Source organism: Diabrotica undecimpunctata, chromosome 9 (assembly GCF_040954645.1).
Source record: "Diabrotica undecimpunctata isolate CICGRU chromosome 9, icDiaUnde3, whole genome shotgun sequence".
NCBI classification, from domain to species: domain Eukaryota; kingdom Metazoa; phylum Arthropoda; class Insecta; order Coleoptera; family Chrysomelidae; genus Diabrotica; species Diabrotica undecimpunctata.
This window is the reverse complement of record NC_092811.1, coordinates 31,810,953-31,824,047: the sequence shown is the minus strand read 5'-3', so window position 1 is coordinate 31,824,047 and position 13,095 is coordinate 31,810,953. Positions and strand designations below refer to the sequence as shown.

At 33.6% G+C, this 13,095-nt stretch overlaps 1 protein-coding gene across 8 annotated transcripts in view; it reads right to left on the bottom strand.

The window, feature by feature from the left end:
* Bap170 (Brahma associated protein 170kD) overlaps window positions 1-13,095 on the bottom strand; it is a 197,610-nt gene that overhangs the window by 101,691 nt on the left and 82,824 nt on the right. For all 8 annotated transcript variants that reach the window (XM_072543110.1, XM_072543109.1, XM_072543112.1 and 5 more), the window contains exons 4-5: window positions 1,983-2,134; window positions 1,222-1,440 (exon numbers count right to left, since the gene is read on the bottom strand). In XM_072543110.1, the coding sequence (XP_072399211.1) occupies window positions 1,222-1,440; window positions 1,983-2,134 (371 nt within the window). The remainder of the gene's footprint in view (window positions 1-1,221; window positions 1,441-1,982; window positions 2,135-13,095) is intronic.

Below are 13,095 nucleotides of genomic sequence, written 5' to 3'. Positions count from 1 at the left end.
CAACATGACATTAGTCAAACTTCAGCAGCAAAAATCCATCGTAAACATAAACTGCATCCTTACCGCATACAGTTACATCAAGAATTGACAGTCGATGATTATCAACGCAGATTAGCTTTTTGTTAATGGTCTCAGCAGCAAGTGCAAAGAGACCGATTTTTTTTTATTATGTGTTTTTTGTAGATGACGCTACATTTCACAAAAATGGAACGGTGAATCGGCATAATCTTCATTACTATACATCAAGCAATCACTATTTCGTTATCACTCATAGTCAGACTAGGTCTATAAATGTTTGGGTGGTATTGTTGGCGATTATGTAATTGGTCCACATTTTTTTGAAGGTCGTGTGAATGGCGCCATATATCTGGATTTTCCACATAATCCAGTTCACCACACTGCTCCTATTCACAATCACCCAAATAATAACTTTCCTGTGAAGTGGATAGGCAGAGGAGGACGGACTGTTTGGCCACCGCCATCACCGGAATTCTTCAAAATTGATTTTTTCATGTGGGGTTATATAAAAGACCTTGTACACCAAAAGTCTCCAACAACGCCAGATCATATGAAAAATAGAATCAGAGAAGATTTTAATAAAATTGACTTACATATGTTAACAAATGTGGCTCTGTCATTTGAATATCGGTTACAAACTTGTATAGACGTTGAAGGTGGACATTTTGAACATTTACTTATTATCTTACATAGACTTATTTTCTTAATATCACATTAATTGTTACCAAAATTGAATGTATTCCCGAAATGTGAAGAAAACTAAAAATATCTCGAAACATAATGACTTTAGGTATAGGGAATGGTATATAAAAATGAAAGAGTATCATAAAGTACAATATTTTTAAAAAATAAACTGTATACAAATTTCAGTCAATAATTTCAATTAAACTTAATTTAAAAACTACAACATATTGTTTACCTTATTATACAAAATAAATAATTGTTTACGCATATACTTCTTTATAAACATGGTGTTGATTTCAAAGGGAGTTCGAAAATAAAAATGGTCATAACTTGTTAAATGCTCTGTATAGTAATGCAAAGTAAAATATTATAAGAACAAGAATTGTGAGAGGAATATAGCAAGCAACTAAACACTAGATGTCCGTACTATGAACATTGAAAAAAGAAGCGTCCAATTTCACAGTTGTGGGTAATTCCTATTACATATATAGATATTATATTAATTACAAAAATACTTACTATGATTGAATACACCAGCATGACCAAGTAACTGGTTGATTAATCTTGGGTGCTTTTCGAGTTTCAGCGTATGCTTTCCATCATTAGAGAGTAATGTACAGACATTAATGGCAAAATCTTGTTCGTTGGGCAAGGGAGAAATGAGGGACAAAGACAGGCGGTCGTAGTCAGATTGTTTGTAGAGATTAGTTGACAAGTGGTTGTGTTCTCGATTGGCATCTGAAAAACAAAGATTTAATATGTAAATATTAGTTAATGCAAATAAATATTTATTTAAAAATGTCGAATATACATTCTCAAAATACTAAAAACAAAAGTTCAAATAAAAAGCCCTCTAAAATAAGTTAATTATCGTCTGATTCTAGTGCAGATTCTGCAACGTTATTATCATTTTGTGAGGGTATCCTCTATCTTGATTTGTTTTTAATCACATTTTTTGACCGTTTTCCATCCGATATTGCTTCAGTTTTAAGTTTTTGTACAATTAAACTATTGTCTTTTTAACTCACAGACTCGATTCAAAAGCTCTTAGACTATTTTATATCTTTTTCAGTAAAAAACGATAAAAATAAGTGAAAATATTTCTTAAAATCAGCGACATAAAACGAACAAAAAAATGAATGCTTCTTGAATGCTTGAATGAAGTTTTATATTTTGTGTGCCACATAATCATTTTCCAACTGTTTAGCTCTTGTTAACGACTGCGCCCGTTTTCTAATCGTAAGCGATTTAATTTTCTTTTTATATTTGCAATACTTTACCTGTTACGTTATGCTGAGCATAATTGTAGCTACAAGGTACGGAATGCAACGTCCTTGCGGACCATCGCTTATGCCTACTTTCTTCGTCGTCGTCACTGGTTCGGTCGGCATCTTCGTGAAGAAAATGAACTTTCTCCCACCGATCCAAATATCTGAAATTAATTAATTAAACATTAGAATTTCAGTTAACAAATCTGCACACGAATATATACTTGGTGAGAAATTGCTAATGGAAGATTTTAGTTATATAGATGCTAGTAATTTAATGAAATTGTTTATAGTAATTGTCAGTCAAGTTAGACGCTAAATTAGAAGGCAGATTACTACTCTTAGATGTTTTAAAGTTTGATTTTATTTATCTGATTCGAAGTACAAGTTACAATGATCGCTCGGCCGGTATGGATCTATGGAGTGAGTAACTCCGAGCCACGTGCCTTCACCTCTTGCCGTAATGCATCCATAGGTCAATAGGATACATGGGCGTATTCTACTATAAGTAGCAGATCCATTTTATGTTGCTACGTTAGCCTTTTTGTTTTCTAATTGGAAAAGGACTGTATGACTTGTACACACTTCTAAAATATAGGTCAAACTGGCAACAGGTATATGTTTTTCAAAAGCTTGATAGTGTTTAAATGAACTTATTGGAAAACCTAGAAATCAGTAGAGAACTAAAAAGAAATCCTCAAAGCTGTGTCAATACTCAAGACTAATTTAAATTACACATATTTAATCTTATTTAAGAAATTTATTTAGTTCTAAATATTATTGTAGGTGTTTAGAACACAGGTTCCGAACCAGTGTGCCGCGGCACACTGGTGTGCCCTGAAATCCCTGTAGGCGTGCCGCGAAATTTTACCGTCTTTTTTTACTAGTATTTACTTTTTTAATTTGCATTGATAATAATTTTTACCGACTTTTTTTTCATCGAATAAAACTTTTGTTCTGCGCTTGTCTGCTGTTTCAATAGTTCAACAGTCGACCAACAGAATGCGGTAGCAGCAGTATCGTATGCAGGCGTGCGTTAGTTCAACAAATTACCGCTTGTGGCGATAGCGTTTGAAGACACTCACATCTAGAGATGAGCATTGTTGGAAAAACATCGATGGTTACCATCGATTAAACATCGGAACCGTACCATCAATGGCAATACAACATCGAGCCTAAACATCGATGTTTTTCAACACCATTCTTGACCTTGAATTCGAACAGAATTAAAATTATGTCAAAATATTATTATTTTTACAATGTCAAAATTTCTTGGACCTAACCTCCCAAAAAGCAAATAAAATGGTTTATTTATTTCTTTATTAAAATTCCTTTAGTTATAAATTTCTCCAATAGTGGGTTATGATTGCAGGTTTGGCAACTTTTGTTGCACACTGTCACTGTTGATCGCTACTGTTGATCGTAAAACTAACGATGCTCATCTCTGCTCACATCTCACATAGACAGCCGTTGGTCAAAGTCAAACTATCAAGTCCCGTATGATTGAATTTCTTTGCACGTTGTAGTCAGACTTAGGCTACCGCTCGCTTTTAAAATGGATCGATTTCTAATTAGGAGTGAATTACCTTGTGCTAGTGCGAGTACCAGTTCAAGTGAATGCAATGAACATCTGGCTGATGATGAAAACATTTCGGAGTGTACACCTGCGAAACGCAAACGGATTGCCAACAGTGATTGTGTAAATGTAAAGGGAATTGTTCGTCAGTACCATGAAAACTATTTATCGTTCGGTTTCACGTCATCTGGTGGTGAACAGCCTAAACCTCGATGATTGATATGTGAACACCCCCAATGATATTCCAACTGAAGTGGTCAACATGTATTTCTGAACCGACGCTCTCCAACACGATTTTTAAATTGATTTAATTATTTAGTTATTCATGTTTTTATTTTATTTTACTTAAGTATTTATTCTATTTTTAGTATATCCCAAGCTCACAAATAAAATTTTTGTTAAAATTATAAAACAATGCAAAATTGTCATAGAAAACTTTTACCTGTAGATAACTAATGCTAACTATAAAGCCTAAATACTTTCAATAATATTACTAAAACAGTTTCTCTGGATAATATTGTTGGTTATGGTGTAGCCCTGTCTAAATACTCAAAAGATCAAGGTTGTTCCATAACCAGTTTACTATAGGAGGGGTGTATCAACAACTTTCAAATAAGTATATGAAAGTTATCTTCTTAATCCTCCATGAATTGCCAAAATGGTGTGAATAACTGCAATTTGGCAAATATCTAATTTGGTTAATTGAATAGTCTCCAATGTTATTTACAAATATAGCAAACACTTCCAAAGCTTTTTAACATCTTATATTTTATAACCATTTTTAACCATGTTTATTTTATAAATAATGTTAATTTATACTGTATCAGTCAGCTTCCCTTAAAACCAACCATGAGGAAAAGAGGAAGTGAAAATTAAATGGGACGACCGTGTAGAAGATGGATGGTTGATATAAAAGATCTTATTAATCGAAGGGTCAGAAGATGGAGGGAAGTGGGCTAGGAATCGACGGAGTGGCTGTTATATAAATCATATATTTTCTTGAAAATATCTTTTGTTTTCACTTCCAGTTGAATGTTTGGCTGAAAGTACATGGCTGTCCTTCAAAATCGGTAACGTCTGTACATCAACAAGGGTGCGATGCTGCAGGAATTAGTTAATCAAAATTAAGATCTTCGATAAAAAATGAGAATATTGAAATGCTGAAAAACGATCACCAAAACTTGTAACAAAGTTACAAGTTTCAATGGTAAACTGTAGATGAATTGTCGGAATAACATCGACCAATAGCTTGGAGTAAGCTTGGATTTGCAAGCTCACCTAATTCGCCATCGAAGAAAAGTCTCCTGACTCCTGGTTGCTTCATACAGAGGTCGTTACTAGCGTGCTCCAGTTATGTTACTGTAAATGGCCATTTAGATGGAGAGCATTACATTTCAGTCCCAGCTGATGAGAGATGAAAACTCGAAACACGTGTAGACTCGTGATGGAGCTGAAATTGAAAAGGAATGCAATCGTCTACTTTCATCCCCTTACATATCTTCGTAATACTCAACTGTGCGTTCTGAAACAAAAACTAATAAACTATGTTCCACAAAACCTTCAGAAGCATTTTATTCTACCTATTATTTTTCCTTTACTCGATGGCGAATTACATGTCACATGGCGGACACGTACCTATCGACATCCGTTTCAACAATGCCTGCCTTTCGTTTTGAACATTTTTTATTTTTTCACTGTTTAGAAACAATATATCATGAATTCATCCGTATTTCGTCTATTCTCTTCCTTGGCTTATTTAATCTTTCGTAACTAGTTTCTCATCAAAAAATTATTGTCTTATTGTCAAACTATACTTTACTGATATTTCGACAAGTCTTTGTACAATTTCAACATAGAGGCGCTTACAAGAAGACACAGGGCATTTGAAAAGTGTCTTATACGTGCATAACATGCATAAATCTTTACACAGCAGTTTCGCCAAACTAGACAAAGTATTGAGGATGACTAGAGAGTCGAAAGCTCGACTAAATCCTGTCTTGAAGCAGTGTCAACTAAGATTAGTTTTATAACAACAATTTCCACAATAATTATAATAATGTCATTCATAACTTTTACTTCATTACACGCGAAACAAATTTTAGAATTTCTAAAAATGCGCAAACCGTTTCTTTTAAATAGGTCAACAATTGTACATTTGTCGAGCATTTCTAAAAATATAAACCTGTTTGCTACATAACTTAGACTCTGATATAAATAGTAATCCCAGAAATTATTGATTTTTATTATTTTATGAGGTTGCATTTGATACATTCAAGTTTATCCAGAGCTGCAAAAATGCCGTATAATCTTACAGAAGTAAAAAAGCAAATGATTCTTACCAAATTTTATCGAAAATTTTAGGGAGTTCTGCTCTAAGCAAACATTTATCATATTTTGACAAATATCTGATATTTTTGTGTAGTAAAAAGAAGTAGAAATATTATTATTTATTGATAGTGCATATGTAAAAAAAGTAGGGCGTTTAGAAATAAAATATTCAACTACATCATCTATATTCTCACTAATCCTCGAATTCTTCATAAAATATAATACACGGGTCAAGATATTGTAAAAGAGAAATAAAGCCATCTTTCTTTTGCGGTATTATGCGTTAAGATCATTATAAATGTATTCTAATTTAGGATCTACTTGTCCTGTCGTTTAATTTGAAACTTAGAAATCTTAGCAATTGAGACGACGAAAACCAAGTTTCATACCATTTCGTAGCCGGTCGTTTATGCTATCGAGGTGTGTTTGCGCGCTTTTTGACAATGTTGGCTAGCTGATCGTCCGACATTCTGTTAACTCGATCTCTCCATTCTCTTCTTATGTTTCTTGTCCACCATACTACGTCTTAATGTCACATATCTCTCTTACTTCTTCATTACTTTTACGGTCATATATCCTACTATTTCTCTGAATGTTCGTATTTCCGTGGTTCTTAACAGTCTCATCGTTGTTGTTTTCCGCTCTGGTCTCTGTTGCATAAGTCATGATCGATCTTAGGCATGTCTCATAGGCTCTTACTTTACTCTTGGTGTTCATTATTTATTTTTCCAAAATACGTCTCTAAGATATCCTGATATTAGTAATGCTCTTGTTGTTTGGGTCCTTACTTCACCTTTCAGATTTATATTTCCTCCTACTCAGTCATAATCCCTTTTGGGATGTGGTGACACCATCAGGCCTTTACAGTTTTTGCACGATTTCTCTCCATCCTTCTCTGTCCTGGGCTAGTTGTTCGGCTTCACGTAACCCTTGGTTAATCAGTATTTTTGTTTGATCTACCTATATCTAGATTTATATTTACGCTCACGTATTTCAATGCCATTACTTGTTCTACACTCTGATTGTATATTGTGAGTTGACATCTTTTATGTACTCTAGATACTATGAGAAGACCTTTGTCTTTTTTACAGATATTGCATGTTGAATTCGTTTGCCTGTTTGCTCGAACTGATACAGGAGTCTTTGTAAGTTATCCTCATCTTCTGAGATAATGACTGCGGTGTCCGTATACCATACTATTTTGATTTCCTTATTTCCCATTTTGTATCTTTTCCCAGATTGTTTTACCTCATTTATAGTTTCATACATTATAATATTAAATAATATGAGGCTTAGACATCCTGCCTTATACCGGTTATGACTGCTATGATATTTCTTAACTGGATTGCAACTCCTACATATGTCTAGTTCTCGTTGGTTCTTCAACTACTTTTATTATTTTATAATGAATGTTTCTTTTTTGGAGAGAGTTGTTATGTAAGTTAGTCCAACTCCATCGAAAGCTTAAGTCAAGTCAATAAAACACATGAAAGCTACCTTGTTAAACTCTATGGCTTTTTCTAATATTTGGCGGATTATAAAAATTGTATCTATAGTCGACCTATTGTTTCTGAAACCTTCACAGATTCCTGTTGAAATTACTTCATTTGCTAGAATTTTGGTGAACAGTTTTAATACCGCACTAAATCCAACTTATACCTCGGTATTTTGACGTGACAACGTCTTAAATTAGGTTGTGGCTCGGAGTCACTCATGAAAAAGTGTAACGCCCGCTCACGTCTGTTAACGATGAGTCACCGAACGAGAGAAAGGCCCGCCGGACCGGCGAATGCCTTGCGTCTCTCTCCCACTCAAACATGATCGGTCCGCTGGTGCGATGCTATTTCTCCTATCATCGTCCTATCCTCAACAAAATCACTCAAATAGAAATTAGTTAAGTTTAAGTTTACATGTACAATGTTTTAGTAAACAAAATATATTTCTATAGTTAAAATTTGTGCAATTCTTATTTTCATTCAAGTCCTTGTTCCTATTGTACAATTTAATAATATTCATATCAATAAATATTCTACCGAGAAAAAGACGTTGTCACGTAAAATCTTCGCCCGTAAAACCGACTTTACAGGCAACCGATTTTTTGTGCTTTACTTTTTTCTCGCTTTTTAAAAAATGTGTATCAACATACTTTCTTTCCACACAGGTGGTATTGTTTCACATCAATTATTTTGTTGAATGGGATATTCAGTTCTGTTATTAATGCATCACCTCCGTATTTTAGCATATTTTTCATTATTTCATCGATGCCTGGTGCCTTTCTGTTCTTTAGCTACCCCGCCGGTTCTTCCCTTTCTATAAGGGAATGGTCCAAGTTGCATGTTGGTTGTGGTTCTAGTCCTCTTGGTGTGTTTTCTATGTTGTCGTGTTGTTTTCAATGTGATTCTTGCGTGTTGTATGTACTCATTTATTGGTTTTTTCCTGGATCTCGTTAGATTCCAAAATTTCTTTTGAAGAAGTTCGTGTAGGGTGATCACACAGGGCCCACAAAGATTCAAATCCCCGAGTCACACGAGGATGACGAGAACGAATCTGGGTCACACGATGCTGACGAGAACGATTTACCAGTTGATGGATTATCTACTTCAAAAGAAGGCAATTTTAGAATATGAATGTATACAGAACAACAACCTACCCCTACAACGCCCCCAGTTTAAGCAGATGGCCACTTTTACCAATATTAAGTTAAAGTAAGAAGAAAACCTATGTATTGATGAACAAATGGTACCATTTAGGGACCATTTATCTGTAATTCGATACTATAGGGTAAACCTACACCCTGTGGGGTAAAATTTTTTGTCCTATGCGGACAATCTGGCATGGCTTATCATTTTGTTTTATATTAAGTCGCTTCTACTGGTTTAGATGCTCAGCTGCTAAAACGGTTTGGATTTGGTGCTACAATAATTCTTCATCTTACAGAAAGAATAAATAATGAAGGACACAAGTTATATTACGATAAGTACTTTTCCTCGTATCAATTTCTTTAAGTCATAAAATAAAAAATATATAATATATTAGCAGCTGGAACAATTCGAGGCAATAGGTTTAACAATTCTTCTGTGAAAACCGATAAAGAAATGTAGAAAAATGGTAGAGGAACTACAGATCAAGTAACAAGTAAAGATGGATATGTAGTTTTAGTTATATGGATGGATAATCGGAGTGTGCTTCTGGCTTCTCACTTTGTTGGAATTGGAAATACTGATGTAGTTAAGCGGTGGGACAAGAAAGAAAAAAGTAAATGAATGTAGAAAGACCAGAGGTGATAAAGCTTTATAACCATTCGATGGGTGGCGTTGATCTATTAGATCGAATGATCGGTGTGTACGGAATTTATATTCGTTAAAAAAAATGGACCCTTCGAATTATTTTTCATGCCGTAGACTTGGCTACAGTAAATAGTTGGTTTAAATATCGACAAGAATGTGACACACAATTTCAAAAAAGGACCGATTAACACGTCTAGTTTTCAAAATGAGGCTTGCTGAAAGTCTGATCAAGGCAAACAAACCAATTTCTCGCATCAAAAGAGGCAGGCCAAGTACTTTAACACCACTTATAGGACGAAAAAAATTAAAATATAACCTTGAAAAAACTAGACCAGTTCGTGAAGTTCAATATGACTCCGTTGACCATATGCCCCAACCAGAAACCCATCCAGAAAACAAAGAAGAAAAAAGGTGTAAGCATGACAACTGTAACAGAAAGACTCACTTTTTGTGATAAATGCAATGTACACCTTTGTATAAAAAAAAAGATAGAAACTGCTTTTCTTTGTTTCACAGAAAATTATTTTTTTGCTATTTTGAGTCTGTATTACGTTTTGAAATACATTTTAGTTTTTACATTTTTTTATTACAACTTAATTTCTTTATTCAAAGTTTTAGCAAATCTGGCCAGTTTTTGTTCTCTACCGATAATATTTACGGACCCCAATGTACATAATAATGCACAGATATTTTTGTTTTCGAACTCGATTCTTCACGGTTTAGGGTAAGTTAAACAACATATTTTCTACATTTTTTAGAACATTAATATAATTAATTTCGATCAGCATTCCTCCCCCTATCCTTTATAACTATTTTGAATGAAAGAAAGACCTTTTTTTATCTGCGTATTTATTCAGCTTTTTCTTCATTTTGCTTTTCATTTGCAGGAACTATTATTGTTTTAGTATGGATAAAAAAATTGAGGGTCATATACAATTAAGTAATGTATACGACAATAAAACATTAAAAACTTCTAATTAAACTGTTACGTGAATGATCCTGTATACTATAGCGTCTGAAACAATTTAAAAGGGAAAAACTGAAGTAATTATGAAATTGGTCTAAATAATTTTGATGTTTAATAATTGTTAAGACAATTAAAAAAAATATTTTCAGAAAAATATAAATATTAAATTTGTCTTTATACTACTATTATAAAAATATATTTACTTACTTACTTATTTAGAAAAAATAATTTAAGTTAGCTTTGCGGGACAGCGGGCGTCCCGCGGGACGAGACAGCATAAATAGCCGCCGGACGAGAGAGCACAAATAGCCGCGGGACGAGACTAATGGAAAGTGTGGGACATAAGCCTGTCCTGTATAGGTCCTTTGTCCAGACAAAAATTTTAATTTTGTAAAGTAGTAAGAATATCAGTTATAATCATTGCTATACCTTCGGAAAGTGCTCCAACAGAGGCAACAATAGGACGAACTGACAGTGTTAGTTTGTGAATTTTAGAAAGTGAGTAAAACTTTGGTATAATACTATTGTATATCGCGTGTTTCTTCTTTGTAACTTCATATATAAGTCCGATGGTAAATCACTAATTATTTAATTATACAATTAGCTTTTCGTTGTTATCAGATAAATCCTTTCATAAAAAAACCTAACATTCTTTACAATCTTTTTATTGATAATTCTTATCCACGGTATCCTTGTACAGATTGTAATCAAGAATATATAGGACAAACTTCAAGATTCATAAAAGATCGGATTACCTCTCACAAACGTGACTGTAGATTACACTCAGAAAGATGCACTCTTGCCACACATGTACATGATAATAATCATACTATGGATTATAGTTCGTTTAAAATCTCAGGTATTGAAAATAACTATAGTAAGAGTATTTTTCTAGAGATGGCAGAGTGTGATAACTGTATTAATAAAAAATCAGTTTAACATTTAAATGAATAAACTCCTATTTACTAGCCTTGGACAAAAATAGAAGAACCAAAGTTAAAAAGTTTGTTTAAGATTGTCGCTTAATTGATTAATACTGTTGATTGCTGATAAACTACCTGTTTAACTTAATGTGATAATGACCAAAAAATTTTACTAACTATGTATATAAAACAAAGTTATACATCGAATAAATGTGTTAACCTTACAATGATGGTCATTAGGACATGACTGTCCTAATGACCATCATTGTAGCTTTCTCTGATGATGCCTATCAAAATAGGCGAAATATATTTGATATAGTAAACGGAGTACACTTTATCTATCACCTGTTTACCCAATTATTCCCCACCTTCAAATTTAAATTGGAGTCAGCTCAACCAATTTTCTTTCAATATATATATATATATATATATATATATATATATATATATATATATATATATATATATATATACATATATACGACTTGGCTTCAATGGCAATTGATATAATTCATTAAGGTTTTTACATTTTTATTTACGAAAACCTGCGGGAATTAACTGAATTTTTGATTCTAGAAAACTAGTATTCATCGGATAACTTTCTGAATTTTATACACTGTGTTTTAATTACCACAATCAAATATTTCATCAACTATTTTATTGTATGAATTATCTTCATATGAATCTTAGTATGAATAATGTAATATATATTTCAGGTAATATAAAAATAATTAATTTCTAGGGAGTAATAAAATAAAGGTGTAATAAACTTACCAAGATATACGAGAAGCAAACAGTATTTAATCAACAAAGTAAACATTTTTAATTTAATGGACACAGTAAGACCTGATTTCAGTTAATAAATAAGAAATTAGGAGAAAAACAACGTATTATCGGGGTAGATCTTAAAAGGAAGTGCGAAAAATTAGAGAGCAATGTACTATGATTTTAAAAGTGCAAAAACAATCGTAGCATTGAGTTCGCTGTCCGATAGTAGCCGTACCCAAGCAAACGTAGTGAAATGAATCACAACTGAGACGTGAGACAAAAATCTAATCTCAAAATTTTAAACGGGTAGCGCAAGGCGAGAGACCAGAAGGGTGGGGGGCAAGATTACTACACACACAAAACTCACGAGTTTTGAATTGGAGGAGAGAAATATACACTACATACTACAGGCAGGCACAGGGTCACGGTGGCAAAGCCAGAGCAGACAGGCACCGTCACTGACACTGACCTAACACAAATCCAAACTGTTAGCTCTGTTCTCCTCCTCCACTCTAGTAGTAGTCGTTTCGTAGTATTATTTTGTTGGTGACGATCGAGAGAGCGGCATGCGGCGGCGGGCCTTTGGCTCGTGTGCCTATAGCTTTCCTGCGATTTGGAGTCAAGTGGCGGTCTTTGGCGGAATCGCTCTTTTGGAATATTCAATAGCTCGAAAAATATCCATCCCGCAACTGCCGCTCCTCAACAACCACACGTTAACCACGGAGTAAAAAAGCGGAAGATTTTACAGTTTTTAACCACAAAACAAGCTGTACCTAAATGAAACAATGTACGATATTGTTCAAAAAAGTTCAAGATGGCTCTTAAATTTATTGTTTTTCTTGGAATGTTAGTTGTTAGCTAAAGACTCGTTCAGGTATAGTTTCATTAACCTTTATAATGCAATTCGACCCAACCTTTCTTTGACCAACAATAAAATCAAAACTAACGTAGGCTTCAATAACAACTGAAACTAGCATGTGCAACGAAAGTGTTCAGCATAATAAACCAATCCATTAAATTGCATTAATAGGCATATAAAACAGTAATCTCAATAATATTATCATTAACACATAAAAAGAATTTGCTAATAATCGCAAACAATAAAAAAACATGAGTCAGAATGACGTTGGAAACTTCATTCTGAATCATTGTTTACTTATACTCCAATTAAGCTATTATTAAATGACTGTAAGAGTAGTAGATATCTGACTTCTAATACTTCTATGGAATCTGTTCTAAACATGCCCGATGGAGATTGAGCCGGGATTATACACTG